The 19,795-nt window shown below is 38.5% G+C and overlaps 1 protein-coding gene across 1 annotated transcript; it reads right to left on the reverse strand.

Annotated features, from left to right (window-relative positions):
* Positions 1–542: 542 nt before the first annotated feature.
* LOC122053832 (flap endonuclease 1-A-like) lies at positions 543–1,922 on the reverse strand (the record flags this gene model as incomplete). The annotated part of the gene is made up of 8 exons (XM_042615778.1): positions 543–681; positions 744–863; positions 947–999; positions 1,176–1,239; positions 1,438–1,485; positions 1,577–1,625; positions 1,713–1,766; positions 1,846–1,922. Coding segments are annotated over 8 exons (591 nt in total), but the record flags the coding sequence as incomplete, so codon positions are not given.
* Between the last annotated feature and the right edge of the window lie 17,873 nt (positions 1,923–19,795).

Below are 19,795 nucleotides of genomic sequence, written 5' to 3' on the forward strand. Positions count from 1 at the left end.
TAACACATTGGAAGAGGAATATCAAGGATGTGTCTGCAAGGAAAAGAACTCTGGTATTCACAAAATATAATTTAACCGTCAGTCCTTGCATAATGCAGAAACAACTAAATAAGCGTCATGTAACATCAAATGTTAGAATGAGGTATTGGGCAAAGGTATGTGTATAATTTATTTCATGGAACATCAAATGTAGAAACAGAGTTTTTTTTTTCCTTCAACCAAACATTTAAAAAAAAATGGAAACTTCCAAAGCATGACATAACTGCCCAAATCTGCGTTGGATATAGATACTTGGATAATGACACTCAAATAGTGACACTAAGAGTGAACAATCACTAATCCTATTGAACACATGTACAATTTGTAAAAATAGCCATGTCAGAGATTGCGATCATACTCATGTTGAACTATATCAAGTCCAAGTAACATAGACATGGAACAGTTGTAGCACTGACACCATATTCAACCACACAAGCATTATCATACTAGAGATTTGAATGAACATTAGTTATCAAATTTTGTAAACAGTAAGCAGTAGAGTACTAGCCTTGTATGTTAAACTTGTTGAATGTACAATATCTCATAAGAAAGTTTACCTTTAATGTTATCACAATAATCACATCCAGAGAGAATACACAAATCAATGAACTGATCCATAGTGAGTCTTAGCTCTTCAAGAACCTGAAAAATAAGGATGAGAATAAATACAATAATTCAATTAGCAATAAGCAGAATAAATATACCTTTGAAACGTCAAATTCCATCACAGAGATTTTTTTGGAACTAGGATCCATTAAATGATGGAGAAACCTTGGTACCCCAAAAGTTAAAGTATCCATGTTTTCTGAGGCAACCGCAAACACCTAGAGATTGATAACAAACAAATACGTTTAGGATATTAAAGTTAAAAAAATAAAATAGAATGTGTTACATTGCATCATTTTACCTTGTCACTTTTGCAAAGAGCTGCGCATTGAGCTTCTGCTTCACAGGGTGCTTTTAGATCAGAAAGATGAGTTTAGCTTCTAAAACTAGAGATACAATACTTGTATATTAAGCAATTGCATGCAACTTTAGGAAATGTTTGCAAGAGAAAGTAAAATTGTGTCATTGTTAGTTCAAATTCTTGTAGCAAGGATAAAGAATTCAATAAGTGAAAGTGGACTAGTTTACCTCAATAGTAGGCACACCCATTAGTCTTAAGAGACGTTTACAATCTTCATTATGTTGCTTGGTTACCTGTGAAAAAACTCTACAGTCATCTACTGGAATCAAATTCTTCAAGAAAGTAATTTGAAAGTTCAAAATATATTTAAAGAAACTGTATGTTACATATGAAGAAAACAGATAATCAGCATGCTAACTTTATGTTGATTGCATCATAATCAATAAGATCCTCATGGTAATTTACAATAAAATAGCAATATCAAAGATTACCTTGACAGTCCTTTTGCTGTACTTTTCAATTCCCTCCAAATCACCAGTCTGCAAACAACAAATGTAACCAAGATAGAAAAAGAAATTCTAGCACACTAAGGAGTCCCAATAAAGGTACTTGTTATGCACAAGCAATGACCTCAATTGTTGTGTTCAGATCGTTAGTTGCATCTTTCCTCTTTAAATATCTAAAGAATAAAATAAGCTTAAAGATTATCATTATCTTGCAACAAAAAAAAAAGGAGGGGGACAATGACAAAACTGTAAAGACTAGCCTTTTGGCAAGTTCTTGTTTCTTCAACTCTGGAGGTTGACCGTCAAATACATATCTGGCATAAAAAAGATGATAATAAAATATGGTGGCTGAATGATAAACAAAATGATATTTAGACATGCAAATGGACTTACACTGGCTCGATACCTGCTTCCAATAATCTGATAGTTCGATTGAACATCCCTTGCAAATGACTTATCGGCCATACAAAATGTCAAGAGTTAGAAGAAGAAATAAAAAAGTCCAACTCATGCATAGATTTTTCAATGAACTCTGCAAATTCTTTCCTAATTTTAGGAAGTCCTCGAGAATCACTATATGCACCTGATTGCTCGAAAGAAAGTTGAGATTCTTATCAGAATGACTAAAACAATATTTACTCATCAACATGAAAAAAATAACAAGGCCTGCAGATGATGTTTTGGGTTTGTTACATATAAAGATACAACTAAAAACTGGAATATGACACAAATGTTATGAAAAGGTCAACATAAAAATTGCTTGGGTTACAAATGAACAAACAAGTACAGAATACATTTCTTTTCCAGATCACCGTTAACAAGAGGAAACAAGTTGTAAAGCAGTTTAGCTTGAGAAACAGACTGCATCAAAAAGGAAAAGGTTTAAGTAGACTGCGAGTTGAAAATTGTAGGAATATGTGAATACCTAAACCACCCGAATTCAATGAAAGATAATGTTTAGCTCTTGCAATGACATCTGCTGGGAATAAAAGCCTGACATTAGGGTCATCCAATAGAAATGGAGCTTGGCACAATGCTACCACCTGGAGAATAGTATAGGTAAAAAATTACACCATTAAAAAGAGAAATCTAATGGAAAATGTCTCTTTATCTCAGGGAGCACAAAGAAGGAGAAATTGCTCCATGTACAAGGAATTTTTGACTTGTGAAGATGATTTTTTCTCACTGAGTTCCTTAAGTCAAGCAATAGAGAAGAAAGATCAACACTTTGATACAAGTAGTTTTTAAGCAAGAATAAAGAGAAAATGGAAACCTGACAGGGAAATGTTAATGGCTTCTATCCGAGAGCATGAGGGTTCCCGACATTTGTGAAAATAATCTGCAAACAACAAAAAAAACCAATCTCATGGAAAGTAAGTCCAACTTGTATCTTGTTTCTTAAGAATAAATTGCAAGGGGAGTGCAGTATTATAACCTCAAATTTTAATCTCACAAGTGGCATCCCAACAAGCTAACAATAAAAAGAATCAAAGGCATATGTGCACTTCATATCTTGATACAAGCAATAAAGCAAACATATACAGTGCTAAATAACCCAGGAAGATATCTTCAACCAGATAACAAGAATGGAAAAAAAAACAATCAAAGTCAGATCTTTCAGGAATCGAAATAAGAGTCTCTTTCAATAAAATTTATTCTATTTAACTCAAATCATGTTGTGGCACAATCAACGAAAATTGTGTATGAGAAAGCATCATAACCTTCTTCCCCTCCTTCTGCAACTCCGAAGCCCGCAGGTAAAGCTCCCCTTTGACAGCATATGCAACTTTCTTCACATTCTCATTCAGCAACTCGTAGTCCAGCGGCTTCGGCGCCATCCTAATACTAATTAATGATTTAAAATCAGAACTTCTTATCTTAATACTGACTAAACAACAAAAGGAGTATAGAAGAGGTCACATGCTAATTTTATGATGGAAAGCAGATCAAACTTACTTGGACATCAAAGATTCTGCTGCCTTCTCCAGGCATGGAAAAATTAGCTTATTTTGACTGAAACTTGTTGACTCTCTTTGTTAGAAAATGGGCAGTCTTCTTGGAGCATATAATGTAGAAATATGCATCTCCGACTCTGCTGTAGTTCTATAGACATGAACAGAAACAACAATAAACAAGGATGACATGGCTAAAATCCTGATGCCTTTGCAGTCTGCTATAGACCCTGCAGAAGAAGCTTGCTTACATGCGAAACAGACGTATGTTTTCATGTTCTTCTCTGATCTAAGAAGTCATTAAGAAAAACTAGAGGAACAAATCTCATGGAAAATGATCGCCATATTCAATTAATGATACGATTAAGACGATTTGGTTAATTATTTTTTAAAAAAATGACCCTAATTCGATTGAATCTGAAGCAGAGGAAACCCTAATCGAAGGAAAAAATGATCGAGCGCAAACCTGGAACTCGAAGGTGTGGTACAAGCTCATAAACAAGCGGAGGGCACTGGCCTAGAGGAGCATGGGCTACGGCTTCCCGCCGTCATCCTCCTCGCCTCTTCCCAGCGGTGCGAAGATGTCGTGTGTGTTGCTATATAGGGAAACAGGTTCGAAGAACCCTCTGCTAAGGCCAGACGATGAAGCGACGACTTGCGTCCCGGAGAAGGTGATGAAGACCGCATCGTCGCTCCTGTCAATGACGAAGTTGGCGCTACCTGCATTGGCACGCAAGCAGCGGGTCTAGTCTTGTGCCAGAAGAGGGGAAGATGCAAGGAGCGCACCAAGGACATGGCTCATCTCGAACCTTTAGGAGGCAAAGGTAGACAAATCAAGAGTGAGGGTGAGAATGAGAGAGAGAGGAGAGCACAACGTTGTGGAGGAAGATCTAGTGGTCGACGGGATGGCGTGTAGAGATTGTATGAGGAGAGGGAAAGAAAATTGCCCTAGGTTCGGGAGCGCGAAGGAAAAACACGGCGCTGAAAAGAAAACAGCGAGGGAAAGGAAAACAGCGAGGGGGGGGGGGGGAATGACCAAATTCAATTACAACGGTTTTTTTCAAAACTGTTGTCGTAGACGTTAAAAACGCGGATAAAGACAACGGTTTATAAAACCGTTGTAAAAAGTGTTGTCGTTTTAAAAAAATATTGCTCAATGACAACAGTTTTGCCAAAACCGTTGTCTTTTATATTTAATGGGGAGTTCAAAGACAACGGTTTTGGCAAAAACCGTTGTCTTTGAACAAATACGTAACACTTTCTCTTAAAACCGTTGTCGTAGGGGTGTTGTCGTTTGCAGTTTTTGTTGTAGTGAGAAGATCTCGAGGTCATTAGCATACAAAGAGAAGTTATAACTAGTAATTTTCTTCCGCATCATGCTAGTTATTTTTCTTTGTATGAATTCCAAACACAAGAGACATTAGATTCTAGTTTTTAGGATTTGTTTCGAAGTTGTGTTTTTTTTTATTTTTCGAATTTGTGATTCGATTGTTCTTTTTGGTTAAACCTAGAGTTATATAAGGAAATTAAATATTAGCTTTCCTTAAAAGGCTTTGTCTAGGAAGTGGTGGTTGCTCCCATATCTAAGAAGGCCTAGTGCCTCGCCATATTTAACCTGGAAGCAAATTTTGAAAATTAATATTTAATTGAAATTATAACATAGGTGGATTTGGATCAATAGTGTTAAGTTCCGCTTGCGATCCAAGTCTAAACCATTAAGAACAGATAAGTTAAATTTGGAATCAATAATGTTAAGTTCCATTTGCGATTCCTAATTTAACTTCTAAAGAATACAATAGGTTATTTGGAAAGGTTTGACACTTGTACAAAATTTTTGTACAGTGGAACCGGTACGATCTTCCTAGGACTAACCAACAATTGATATCAGAGCTAGGGTTTGCCTCTGTCTGTTTTGGTTTTCAAATTAATTATGCACATATCATACATAATTTAGGTAGGATAATAGTAGGATGTGCTAACTTTGTGGTTGTAGGCTCCAACTATTATGGCATATAGATATTGTATGTGATTGGACCCTTGGACATGTCAAGGACATTATTTTGTGTGTGCATGATTGCATGTATTAAATACAGCAGGAGCTGTATTAGTTTTAGAATTTTACTTTTTTGTTCGATCTAGAATATATGTACATTCCTTTATGGAATATAGGATCGATATATGTAAAATTCTATTTTTGTCACGGATCGTATCTTTGCGAGGAATGGTGCTATTGGAGGACCAGAGGCGCAGCGGAAAAAGAAGTAAGATAGATCCGACAACTCGACCTGATGGCGGTGGCTAAAGATGGCAGCAACTAGGGTTGGAGCATACTGAAGACAGTGATGGAAAAGGCCATAATAGTTGAAAAATTAATTTCTAAATTTATTACTTTTATTTACTGTGATGTATATGTGCATGTGATGTATGCTAGCTTAGGTTAAAATTCCTCACCTTAAATAACTAAGTGGGAGAGGGATTTTTAAGTAAATTCCACGGTCTCCATTACTGGTTTGTAAGTGATGCAACAAGCTTGCGTGTTGGCTCTAAGTGCCTCCCTCCACAACGGATGGGTTTGTTGCGGATCACTAGATCAAACTTCCTTTATGCATGGTTATAGGAAATTATTTAGGAGCATGTGATCTTCTCCAACTGAAGGGGCACAATCCTATTTAATGGGCTAACTATCAAATAATGGTATACACTTAGATGCATTCAATAGTATCCTCCTCAACGGAGTCACTGCTATTTTTTTATGTGACCAAAGTAAAACCAACTATTAATTTTATTTGTCATAAATTTAAGATGACAAGATAATAAAATTAATGGGTTACACCCTCCTCTTACAAATGTTGAATTTGTATACGTCCACACTAACATGACATGCAATATTCACGGTGTTTTGAGGTGTTGGTAAATTTAAATAGTATTGTTTGAGGAATCAATATTATTTTAAATTTAGAGTCTTGACTAAAGTTTATTTGTGGTTCTTAGGATGTCTTTCAACCTATTGGCTATTATACTGAAAGAGAATAAACTTACTAGTCCAAACTATATAGATTGGAAAAGAAATCTGCATATTGTGTTAACTGTTGAAAGTTATAAGTTTGTACTGTCAGAGGTATGCCCAGATACACCTAATGGTGATTCTACCCCAGATGAGATTGAGTATCATAAGAAATGGGTAAAAGCATATGAGATGGCGTGGTGTTACATTTTGGCTTCAATGTCAAATGTATTGCAACATCAGCATCAAGATTTACCAACTGCTTATGATATAATGAACAATCTCAAAGAACTCTTTGGGCACCAGAGTCGGATTGCTAGGCAAGAGGCAATGAGAAAGTTAATGACAGGCACCATGTCGGAGGGGACACCCGTAAGGGATCATATCCTCAAAATGATGGCTTATCTAAACGAAATACAAGTCCTTGGAGGAGAAATCGATGGGGAAACCCAGGTCGATATAATTCTCCAAACGCTACCCAGAAGTTTTGAGCAGTTCCGCCTGAACTATAACATGAATAAAAGGGAGTATACGTTGGCGAAACTTCTGAGAGAACTACAGGCAGCAAAAGGAATATTCCGTCACAGTTCTCAGATTCACTATGCTGAAAATGGTTCTACTTCTAAGTCGAAAGGCAAGAAGAAGAAGAAATAGGTCTTTTCAGCAAAGAAGGTGAATAAACCTCAGGGTACATGACAGAAAGTTGGAATGAAGAAACTGAAAGGCAAGTGCTTCATCTGCAAGCAGTCAGGACATTGGAAGGCGGACTATTCTCGTAGGAATCAGAACAATAAAGGTATATCTCATACTCTAGTAGTTGAAACATGTTTAGCGGTGTTATCTACCAGTACCTGGTGTAGATACAGGAGCCACTAATCATGTCTGTAACTCTTTGCAAGGGTTCCAGGAAACCCGACGACTATTTGAAGGAGAGATAACTATCTACATGGGCAATGCTACTAAGGTGGCGGCTGTTGCAGTGGGAGATGTCTACTTATCTTTTGATAGGAATAGAAGTTTGGTTTTATGAAATTGTCTTTATGTACCCAGTTTTAGAAAAAATTTAATTTCAGTTTCTAAACTATATTTGGATGGATATTCTGTTTCTTTTAGTAACAATGTGGTTATAAAGAGAAATAAGATTATTATCTGTTCTGGTGCATTGATTGGTAATTTATATACTTTAAATCTAATTTCTCCCACAATGTAAAATATGGAAATTAATAACACATCTTCTAACTCTAATAAGAGAAAAGAAGCTTCGGAAATGAACCAAACATATCTTTGGCATCTAAGGCTTGGTCATATTAACTTAAGTAGGATTCAAAGGCTTATAGCCGATGGACTCTTAGGTTCATTAGAGTTGGAAAACTTTCCAACCTGTGAATCTTGCTTAGAAGATAAAATGACCAAGAGACCTTTTAAGGCTAAGGGGTATAGAGCCAAATATATCTTAGAACTGGTTCATTCTGATTTGTGTGGTCCTATGTCTATCCAGGCAAGAGGTGCTTGTTGGGACCTTGATGTCCGCTAGAGGGGGGGGAAGGGTGAATAGTGTTTCGTCGCGCTCCTTGCGTCGTCTGCATTGTCTTGATAATGTGCAGCGGAATACAAAGACAAAACAAAACACAATACTCACGACACTAACACCAAGGGTTTACTTGGTATCCACATCAAGAAGAGGTGACTAATCCAAGGATCCACACACACAACACAATCTCCACTATGCAAACCTCCTTCTCGGTCTCAGCCAGAGGCGGATAAGCTGTAACGCCCGCCCTTCCTACTAGTGGGGCGGGGTTACTTTACTTACTTACAAGTAACGTACATGCATATTAATATTTCATTTTCTAAAGTAACACAGCGGAAGTGCTTATTTATTTTTATATTCTTTTTAAACGAATTCACAATGTCATATTCTATCGTAAACATGAATAAGTATCATGAAATCATACGAAACATTAACATAAATAAATATAAGTATATCTTTTATATGTCTTAGCCGAGCCACCACCACCACACACATCTCCTTGCCTCTCCTGCAGCTCCCCTAGTTCATCCATTCTTTGCCTTTATCTGCGGTACAAGGAAAGTAAGCTATAAGCACACAGGCTTAGTAAGATCCTTTCCTACTCACAAAAATGTATTTCATATCATAAGCATATAACAATGGAACCATAATCATCTAATATCATATCATGTAAACATAGCATCATAACATATCATCTCATAAAGAACATCATGCTAAATCATGTCATAACTCATAAGAGCATCATGTCATATAAATCATAAGAGCATATCATATCATAAAGAAATATCATGAGGTAACACATCATAAATAAAAGAGCATCATGTCATATAAATCATAAGAGCATATCATATCATGAAGAACTATCATGCAAGATGCCTTTTAAAACATGTGTCATGTCATGTGTATGATGTCTTAAAACATATCATATAGTACTTGAACATAATATCATCATGGGTGCCCGGCTTGTACCAGATACATACATAAATGCGCGCAATCCCTAGGACAGGGTAGCTAGCCCCGAACCTACTAGGGAGCTAGGTCCGTACTATGACCGTCGACCTAGGGGCATACTAAGGAGCCCATCCCTTTTTACTAGACTCGTTCATAGTCTGTTGGCCTAGGGGCGCTTATGGAGCCCACCCTTGGTACAAGCCATACAAAGTAAAATAACATATCATGGTACATGTCATAACATAGCATATCATATCTTGTCATATCATGAAGAGTGCTCTTAGTCCCCAAGGGGAAGCAACTCTTAGTCCTTCACTTGTCATATCAATAAGAGTGCTCTTAATCCCAACAAAAAGGGAAGCAACTCTTAGGCCTTTGTTTGTCATATCATAAAGCATGCATACTTGAGCACATAGCTCATCATAAGAGACATTATCATGCATGGATCATAAGCATATATAAATGAACACATCACTCATCATAGAAAAGCATAATCATGCATGGTATCATTAACCAACATCTTTTAATTCATAACGTAGCATGTGAGACACATAATGATTCATAATTGGATCTCAATCACCCATTACTATAGGGAGGCCGAAAACATTCAAAGTATTGTCCTAGGGTACAAGCAACATAAAAGCATATGAACCCTAAATCAATTTCATAGCATTTATCATAAAGAACATCATGAGCATATTTAGTTAGGTTCTAAGCTTCCTAGGTCTTTCAACCTAGTTGTGGCCGAAACATTGTAAGCATGAACCTAGGTTACAAGTGGCACAAAAGCATATCAACCCTAAACCAATTTCATATCCTATACTTTAAGGAACATCATGAGTATGTTTTGTTTAGGTCCCAAGCTTCCTAGGTATTTAATTCTTGTTCTAGGCTGAATAGCAAGGAGCATGAAACTAAGTTCTAAACAACATACAAGAATGAGAATATCATGTTAACTTTATATAATATCATAAGGAAAGTCATGAGCTTGTTAAATCAACTTTTAAACTTTCCTAGGCTCCTAATCCCATCATGGCCAAAAGTTCATGAAGAGGGAATTTAAACTCTAAACAACATACAAGCATAGAATCTCATGTTAGCTTCATATCATATCATAAGGGAAGTCATAAACATGTTAAACCAATTTTTAAGCTTCCCTAGGTCATGAATTCTATCATGGCCGAAAGTTTCATGAAGAGGGAAATAAGCTCTAAACAACATACAAGCATAGAATCTCATGTTAGCTTCATATCATATCATAAGGGAAGTCATAAACATGTTAAACCAATGTTTAAGCTTCCCTAGGTCTTGAATTCTATCATGGCCGAAAGTTTCATGAAGAGGGAAAATAAGCTCTAAACAACATACAAACATGAATATCAAGCTAACTTCATATCATATCATAAGGGGATCCATGAGCATGCTAGATTTAATTTTAAGCTTCCTTGAACCCTAAAATTGATCATGGCCGAAAGTTTCATGAAGAGGGAAAATAAGCTCTAAACAACATACAAGCATGAATATCAAGCTAACTTCATATCATATCATAAGGGGATCCATGAGCATGCTAGATTTAATTTTAAGCTTCCTTGAACCCTAAAATTGATCATGGCCGAAAGTTTCATGAAGAGGGAAAATAAGCTCTAAACAACATACAAGCATGAATATCAAGCTAACTTCATATTATATCATAAGGGAATCTATGAGCATGCTAGATTTAATTTTAAGCTTCCTTGAACCCTAAAATTGATCATGGCCGAAAGTTTCATGAAGAGGGAAAATAAGCTCTAAACAACATACAAGCATAGAATCTCATGTTAACTTCATATCATATCATAAGGGAAGTCATTGTTAGGATCGTCGTACTCGGCTAGAGAGGGGGGGTGTGAATAGCCGACCCCAAATTGCTCGTTTCTTCCTACGATTAGGGTTAGCGCAGCGGAAATAACTAAATAGAAACGCAAAAAGGAAAGATCAAACCGTAAACTCGTACTCGACGATGTAACGAGGTTCGGAGATGAAACTCCTACTCCTCGGCGTGTCCGTAAGGTGGACGAAGCCTATCAATCCGTTGGTGGATAAGTCCCCGGAAAACCGGCTAATAAGAACTCCTTCTGGGTGGAGAAACCTCACCACAAACTCTTGCAACAGCAAGATCAGAGTACAAGTACAAGAAGCACAGCAAGATACAAATATAAAGATGAATGTAACAACTCTTGCTTGCCTTCTCGTCGTCGACTGAAATCTGTAGATGAAGCACCAACTTCACAGAATCACAGCAGCAGCTGAAACCAGTCGAAGAAGTCGAGGAAGCTCACGCGAAGCTTCGGAAGCGAGCTTAACAAAGCTCTAGAACAGCAGAAGCAATAACTTGCAGAAGCAAGAAGAAGATCAAGAAGAAGCAGAAGCTTCGGAGAAGAAGAAGAAGATAACTGTAGCAACCCTCGATCTCCTTTTATAACCTCTGATATCCTGAGCCAACCTGCGAACCTGCAAGCAAAAAGGCCAGAACACAGAAGCCCGAAATAACCTAGCCGTTGAGTCACAACGGCTAGTCCTGGACCGATCAGGCTCCACCCTGATCGGTCCAGGGTTCTTCTGATCGGTCATGGAGACCGATCAGGCTCTATGCTGATCGGTCCCCAGACCGATCAGAATGCTTTCACAGAGAGTTGCCCAACTCTCTGTGCGTACCCTGATCGGTCCCGGGGACCGATCAGGCTTCCTGCTGATCGATCCCCAGACCGATCAGTAAGCTCACAGAGGCACACTGATCGCTTTCTGATCGGTCTCCAGACCGATCAGGAAACCACAGTATCAGTGGATCGGTCACCAGACCGATCCAGGTCTTGGTTTTTGCCCAAACCAAGTCCAAACCAATATCTGGTCAACCTTGACCTCTTGGTACATCATGCTTAGCATCCGGTCACTCCCTTGACCTGCTAAGACTCTCCACCAAGTGTCCGGTCAATCCCTTTGACCCACTTGGACTTTTCTCTTCGTGTCAAGTATCCGGTCACTCCCTTGACCTACTTGACCTTCTCAACACTAGATGTCCGATCACCCTTGATCCATCTGGATTTTCCCTTGCCCGGCGTCACTCACCAGGACTTTCACCTAGCTTCACTCACTAGGATTTTCACCTGGCTTCACTCACCAGGATTTCCAATCTGCCCGGCTTCACTCACCAGGAGTTTCCAACTGTCTGGCTTCACTCACCAGGACCTTCCCACTGCCTGGCTTCACTCACCAGGACTTCCCACTGCCTAGCTTCACTCACCAGGACTTATCCGTATGCCTGGCTTCACTCACCAGGACTTTCCACATCCAGTCCAGAGAACGAGCTACCGAGCCCTCTCTGACCACAGTTCGAGGAACGAGCTACCGAGCCCTCTCCGACTTCCATCCGGTCCAGAGAACGAGCTCCCGAGCCCTCTCTGACCACAGTCCGGAGAACGAGCTACCGAGCCCTCTCCGACTTCCCATGTGCCAAGCTTCCATACTTGGACTTCTCCGTGCCAAGTCTCCACACTTGGACTTTTCCCGTGCCAAGCTCCCTGCTTGGACTTTTCACCATGCCAAACTCCTTGCTTGGACTTTTCACCATGCCAAGCTCCCTGCTTGGACTTTTCCGAGTCAGGTCAACTCACCTTGGGTCAACCAGGTCAACCTTGACCACGGGTTGCACCCACAATCTCCCAAGCTTGTATCCTTGTAAAACATCAAGATACAACTTTTCTGTTCACGTCAAACATTGTCAAACATAACTCGTCAAACATCAAAACACAACTCGAGTCAAGTTAACTCGAGTCTGGTCAACCTTGACCTAAGGTTGCACCAACAATCTCCCCCTTTTTGATGTTTGACAAAACTCATAATCAAGTTAGGTTAACCCGATAACCTAACTTAGGTTTTCCAATGTTCTTTCCTGAACATTCTCTAGACATTCTCCATTCTCCTCAAACTCCAATGAGACATTCTCCCCCTTTTTGACACACATCAAAAAGAGTGAATTAAGGTCAAGAGTTTCTTCCTAATGAAAGTTCCATACCTTTTATTGAAACCCTTAATTTCTCCCTTGACACTAGAGTCAACAATTAACTTAGTGATAATCCCATATCACTTAAGTCTTTTAGGAGTAAAAACTACTCCTAAAAATCAACTCCCCCTTGACTAATAGGTAAAACTCCTCCTAAAGGTCAACTCCCCCTTGACCATTGCACCAACAATGTCTTGGAGAGTTTCAACCCTTTAGAAATCCAAAACACCAACTTCATTGCTAAAATTTCAGAAATTTCAGACAGCATAGTCGAAAGTGGCACGCCATGATCGGTCACCAGACCGATCAGGTCTTCCCTGGATCGGTCACAGTGACCGATCCACAACTGCCTGGACCGATCAGACTCCCTTCTGATCGGTCCACAACCTCTGATATCAGTTTCTGAATTTCCTTCTGAAATTCAGAAACCCCTACAAAATTCTAAAAAATTCCAGAAATTATAGAACTTTGAGGATACATTCCTCATAACATATACTATCAAGGAAAAATAGTTTTCTATGAAAATATCTTCCATTTTTCAATCTTGATACAAAGTTCAAAAGTCTTTGAAATAGCTCAAAGTTAACTCATCTTTGTATCACTTTGCTCAATGATGAGAGCTATCACTAGAAAAGCTTCATCAAGGTTTTTCAAATCAATTTTAAAATGATTTAAAACCCTTTAATTTGGGACCACAATCTTAGGGCTAAATGTACATGACTTGTACACAAACTTTCCCTATGATCCCCAATTAGAATTAGGCTCATCTAGGTACAAGAACTATGCACCTTGATCCTAACTCACAATCCTAATATCTCACACACATCTAAGGTGTATCAAACACATCCAAGTCAATTTTGATGTGAGATATGAGTTTAGGTTAGCTTAATCTAAGTTCTCATGCATTTTTCTAAATAACAATTTGATCTCCATATAAAATTGTGTTTTAGTCCTTAAATCAATTTCATTGATCATTAATGCACAAGATGATGACATGGCATATAATTGTATCATAAATGGAAACATGTGCCAATGTCATGATGTCATGGCATAAAGTATGAAACTTAAATAAAGCATGACATTTAACTAACCTAAGCATTATCATGACATTTTAAATGATCATAAAATAAATATGATGTCATGACATGACATATGGCAAACAATATATGGCAAATAGCACATAAAGGTATAGAAAATACCTAATTTTAGCCTTAGTTGCCATTTTTGATAATTTTGATCATTTTGCCATAGGTTCTATATTCCTAAGTGTAATAGACCTAGCATCTTATACCAAAGATTTTTAGATCACTATGTGCCAATTAGATTGACTCTAGAAAACTCCTCAAATTTGATTGGCACATTCTAATCACCTTAGGAATAATTCTTAATTTCATTTTCAAGGCTTGATTATACCTTGAAAAATCCTAAAGTGCCACCTTTTGCCATGATTAGGTTAACTATCTATTCAAGTAAGGTTGGCACACCCTAACTAATCTAGCGTGATGAAATCACGCTCCTAGGAACCCAATACCTATTGGAGCTCATTGGGTTCACTAAGTATTCACTAGGGATGACTTCCCTAGCAACCCTTCTAATGACCCTCCTAGGCTTTGAAGCCTTGGTCATTTGGGACTCATCAAGATCAACTCTAGGGGTGACTCCCCTTGTGACCTTGGTGATGGTCTTCCTTGCCCTAGATTTTGTTCCATAATCTAATGGAACATTGTGATAAGTGGGCTTGACCACTTGGGACTTAGGTTTGTGACCCAAACCTTTCATGTCCTTGGGCTTTGGTTTTTTCCCCTTAGACCCTATATTTGACTTTTCCAAATTTTTAAGGGTCTTTTCTAACATGTCAAGTCTTGACCTCAAAACTTGATTTTCCTTCTTTAATACCTCAAGACTTGATTTGTCATTTTTCTTTGAGGCATTCCTAGGCATGTGTCTAGTTGATTTGGGATTCCTACCTAGGTTTTCCTTAGCCTTAGATGGGTTAATTCTAGGGTTGGCTTTCCTAGTGTTATCCTTATCTAGGCTCACATGTTTGGCACCTAAGCATGTGTATCGATTTCTAATGTTATCATGCTTACCATTATTAACAATAGCAATAAGGCTACTAGCATGTGTCTTATTATTATTGCAATAATGTGCCTTAGAGATTACCTTAGGGTTTGCCTTAGCTCCCCCTATCAATGTGCTCATCTTCTTGTCCTTGTGAGGTTGCCTCCCCCTCGGACATTGGCTCCGATAATGTCCCCTTCGCTTGCATTGGAAGCACACCACGTGCTCCTTGCTCTTGTGTATCGGGACTCCGGCTTCCTTGATCTTTGGCGCCGATGGAGTCTTCCTAACCCTCTTTGGACATTTACTCTTGTAATGTCCAAGTTCCCTACACTCAAAGCATAATATATGCAATTTACTAGAACTTAAATTGCTTGAGTTACCTAGGGTTGAGGTGGGATGTAAGCTCTCTCTTTCATCCCTTCCGGAGGTAGAAGCTTCTTCTCCTTGCTCCGAACTTGAAGAGGAACTCTCCTCCTCTTCTTCTTTAGATGTTGAGTAGCCCTCAACTTCTAAATCCATCCCTCCATGATGTGAACTCCTTGGCTCACTTGACTCCTCTTCATGGCTTGAAGTGGAGTTCCCCTCATGGAACTTAGCCAAGTTGTTCCACAACTCCTTGGCATTGTTGTATCCACCTATCTTACATAGAATGTCATTAGGTAATGAGAATTCAAATACTTTCATTACCTCATCGTTGATTGTGGAATGGTGGATTTGTTCCCTTGTCCACTTCTTCTTCTCGAGTGGTTTTCCTTCCTTATCCATTGGAGGCTTGAAACCTAATTGAACACAACTCCAATTTTCAAGGTTAGTCATAAGAAAATACCTCATTCTTACCTTCTAATACGTGAAGTCGTCGCGGTCATAGAAAGGTGGAATGGTGATGTCTTCTCCGAGTTGATCCATCTCTAGCTTGTGCTCCCTCGGGTGTTAATCCAGCGAAGAGCGACCTGTTAGAATGTATACTAAAAGCCTAGCTTTTGGTATAAAACATTTATCTAGAAATAAGAATCACATTGGTCAAATGTCTACATTTGTGATAAATGTAGTTGTTCAATTAATTTATATTGTAGATAACATGGTGTGTGGTGTCACACACAGAAGATCATGTTATCAGTACCTTATAAATTATAAACAGTAGCTCACGACCAAGATGGAAAGGAACAAACCATTGGAAGGTCGTAGTGTAATTAGATATTAGTTTATCTTAACTATATAATTACACTAGTACACTTAGAGTGTATTGAGTAGGACCATTTGAGGTCATTCCTTTTATACTGACTTTATAAAGGAACAAAGACCTCAGTTATTATAGAAGTGTGTGCTCTTAATCCTAATATAATAACAAGAACATATATTTGATATTTATTTCTTTAATTTATCAATGGGTGAGATTTAGTTCGATAAATCAATAAGCTCGATAAGTTGGGAAATGATATCACTTATAGTGTGTGTTGTTGATTATAGAAGGAAACTGTGTCCTAGTGATCTAGGTTGAGAATGTCCCCAATAGGAGCTCATAAGGATTGTCATGTTAAACCCTGCAGGTGGACTTAGTCCGACATGACGATGAAGTTGAGTGGTACTACTCTTGGAGCTAGATATTAATTAAGTGAGTTGTCAGTAACTTACTTAATTAGTGGACATTTGTTATCTTAAACACAGGGAGACTAACACACTCATAATAAGAAGGAGCCCAAAATGTAATTTGGGATTGGTGCGGTAGTTCAATAATAGTTCTTTAGTGGAATGAATTATTATTGATGAAATTAAGTTGTGTGTTCGGGGCGAACATGGGATGATTAATTTCATCGGGAGACCAAAACCAATTCCTCCTCTCGGTCCCTATCGTAGCCTCTAGTATATAGAGATTTATACCCACCACATTCCCACCTTCTTACCCATCCAATGGGGCCGGCCAAGCTAGTTTGGAACCCAAGCTAGGGCTGGCCAAGACCAAGTGGATGAGCCATGTAGGTGGCCGGCCAAAGCTTGGGTCCCAAGCTTAGGTGGCCGGCCACTAGAATATTTAAAAGGATTTTTATTAAAATTATTTCTTATGTGGATATCATGATTTTAAAAGAGAGTTTAAAAATTAAAAATTTCCTTTTATAGCTTTCTACAAAAGATTAAGAGAAGAGATTAATCTCTTTCCTTATTTGTAGTTTAAAAGGATGGTTTTAATTTTTGGTAAAAATTTTCCTTATTTGTAAATCATCTACATGTTTAAAAGAGAGTTTAAAATTTGAAATCTTTCCTTATTTGTTGATTAAAGGAGGATTTTAAAATTTAAGAAAACTTTCCTTTTTAACCATGTTCATGATTTAAAAGAAAGTTTAAAAATTAATAATTCTCTTTTATTAGTTTCTACAAAAGATTGAGAAAAGATTTGATATCTTTCCTTATTTGTAGATTAAAAGAGATTTTAATTTTTTAGAGATAACTTTCTTTTTATCCACATGTTTAAAAGAAAGATTTTAATTTATTAAATTTCCTTTTTATAAACCAATCATGAAGGAATTAAATTATTGGAGAAATTTTATAAATTTCTGGAGACAAATTAGGAAGTTTTAATTAATTAAAACTCTCCTTGTTTGTAGCTTTGGTGTGGCCGGCCAAATAAAATTGAGAAAGAAAAATTGTTTTTAATTAAATAATTTTTCCTTTTCAATAGAAAAAGAATTAAGAAAATTTTTATTAAATTTTCCTTATTCGCCAGGATCAAGGATTATAAAAGAGGGGGTAGAGGAGGCTTCAAAGCTAACGACTCTATTCTATTTTTCTCCCTCTTTTTCCTTGGTGGTGTGGCCGACCCTATTTCTCTCCTCTCCTCTTGTTGGCCGAAACTTACCTCTTGGTGGAGCTTTTGTTAGTGGCCGGATCAAGGAAGGAGAAGAAGGAGAGAAAGCAAGCTTCGTTTCTAGCATCCCTTGGAGCATGGTGGTGGTGGCCGAACCTCTTCATCCTAGAAGATGTTTTGATGGCCGAAACTTGCAAGGAAGAAGAAGGTGATTGGTGGTTTCTTATCTCGGAAGATCGTTGCCCACACAACGTCCGAGGTTAGAAGAGGAATACGGTAGAAGATCAAGAGGTTTTTCTAAAAGGTATAACTAGTATTTTTCTTTCCGCATCATACTAGTTATTTTTGGAAATAATACTAAATACAAGAGGCATACGATTCTAGAGTTTCGAATTTGTTTTCGATATAGTGTTCTTTTGTTTTTTTTTCCTTGTGATTTGATTGTTCTTTTCGGTTAACCTAAAGTTATTTTAGGAAATTAAATATTAGCTTTCCATAAAAGGTTTTGTCTAGTCGGTGGTGGTTGCTCCCATATCCAAGAAGGCCATGTGCCTCGCCACGTCAGTACTGGGAACCAATTATGGAAATTAATATTTAATGGAATTAATAACTTAAGGTGATTTGGGTCGAACGTGTTAAGTTCCGCAGGAGATCCAAGTCAAAACCTAAAAGAACGAATAGATTAAGTTTTGGATCAAACGTGTTAAGTTCCGCAGGCGATCCAAAATTTAATTTAAAAGAACACATGGTAGCTAGGAAAAGGTTCAGACCTTTGTACAAAATTTTTGTACAGTGGAACCTCTAGGTTTTCCGAGTAGCAACCAACACGACCTGGCTCTGATACCACTTGTTAGGATCGTCGTACTCGGCTAGAGAGGGGGGGGTGTGAATAGTCGACCCCAAATTGCTCGTTTCTTCCTACGATTAGGGTTAGCGCAGTGGAAATAACTAAATAGAAACGCAAAAAGGAAAGATCAAACCTCAAACTCGAACTCGACGATGTAACGAGGTTCAGAGATGAAACTCCTACTCCTCGGCGTGTCCGTAAGGTGGACGAAGCCTATCAATCCGTCGGTGGATGAGTCCCCGGAAAATCGGCTAATAAGAACTCCTTCTGGGTGGAGAAACCTCACCACAAACTCTTGCAACAGCAAGATCAGAGTACAAGTACAAGAAGCACAGCAAGATACAAATATAAAGATGAATGTAACAACTCTTGCTTGCCTTCTCGTCGTCGACTGAAATCTGTAGATGAAGCACCAACTTCACAGAATCACAGCAGCAGCTGAAACCAGTCGAAGAAGTCGAGGAAGCTCACGCGAAGCTTCGGAAGCGAGCTTAACAAAGCTCTAGAACAGCAGAAGCAATAACTTGCAGAAGCAAGAAGAAGATCAAGAAGAAGCAGAAGCTTCGGAGAAGAAGAAGAAGATAACTGTAGCAGCCCTCGATCTCCTTTTATAACCTCTGATATCCTGAGCCAACCTGCGAACCTGCAAGCAAAAAGGCCAGAACACAGAAGCCCGAAATAACCTAGCCATTGAGTCACAACGACTAGTCCTGGACCGATCAGGCTCCACCCTGATCGGTCCAGGGTTCTTCTGATCGGTCATGGATGTAGGATCGAAAAGAATTTAGATATCTCCACAATGGTATGATATTGTCCACTTTGGGCCTGGGCCCTCATGGCTTTGCTCTTGGGCTCTCCCCAAAAGGCCTCATACCAATGGAGATATCTTTTTCTCTTATAAACCCATGATCTTTCCCATGTGTTTCCAATATGGGACTATGTTTGCAACCTTGCAACCCCAACAATGGAGACCGATCAGGCTCTATGCTGATTGGTCCCCAGACCGATCAGAATGCTTTCACAGAGAGTTGCCCAACTCTCTGTGCGTACCCTGATCGGTCCCGGGGACCGATCAGGCTTCCTGCTGATCGGTCCCCAGACCGATCAGTAAGCTCACAGAGGCACACTGATCGCTTTCTGATCGGTCTCCAGACC

This window comes from Zingiber officinale, chromosome 3A (assembly GCF_018446385.1).
Source record: "Zingiber officinale cultivar Zhangliang chromosome 3A, Zo_v1.1, whole genome shotgun sequence".
Classification (NCBI taxonomy): Eukaryota; Viridiplantae; Streptophyta; class Magnoliopsida; order Zingiberales; family Zingiberaceae; genus Zingiber; species Zingiber officinale.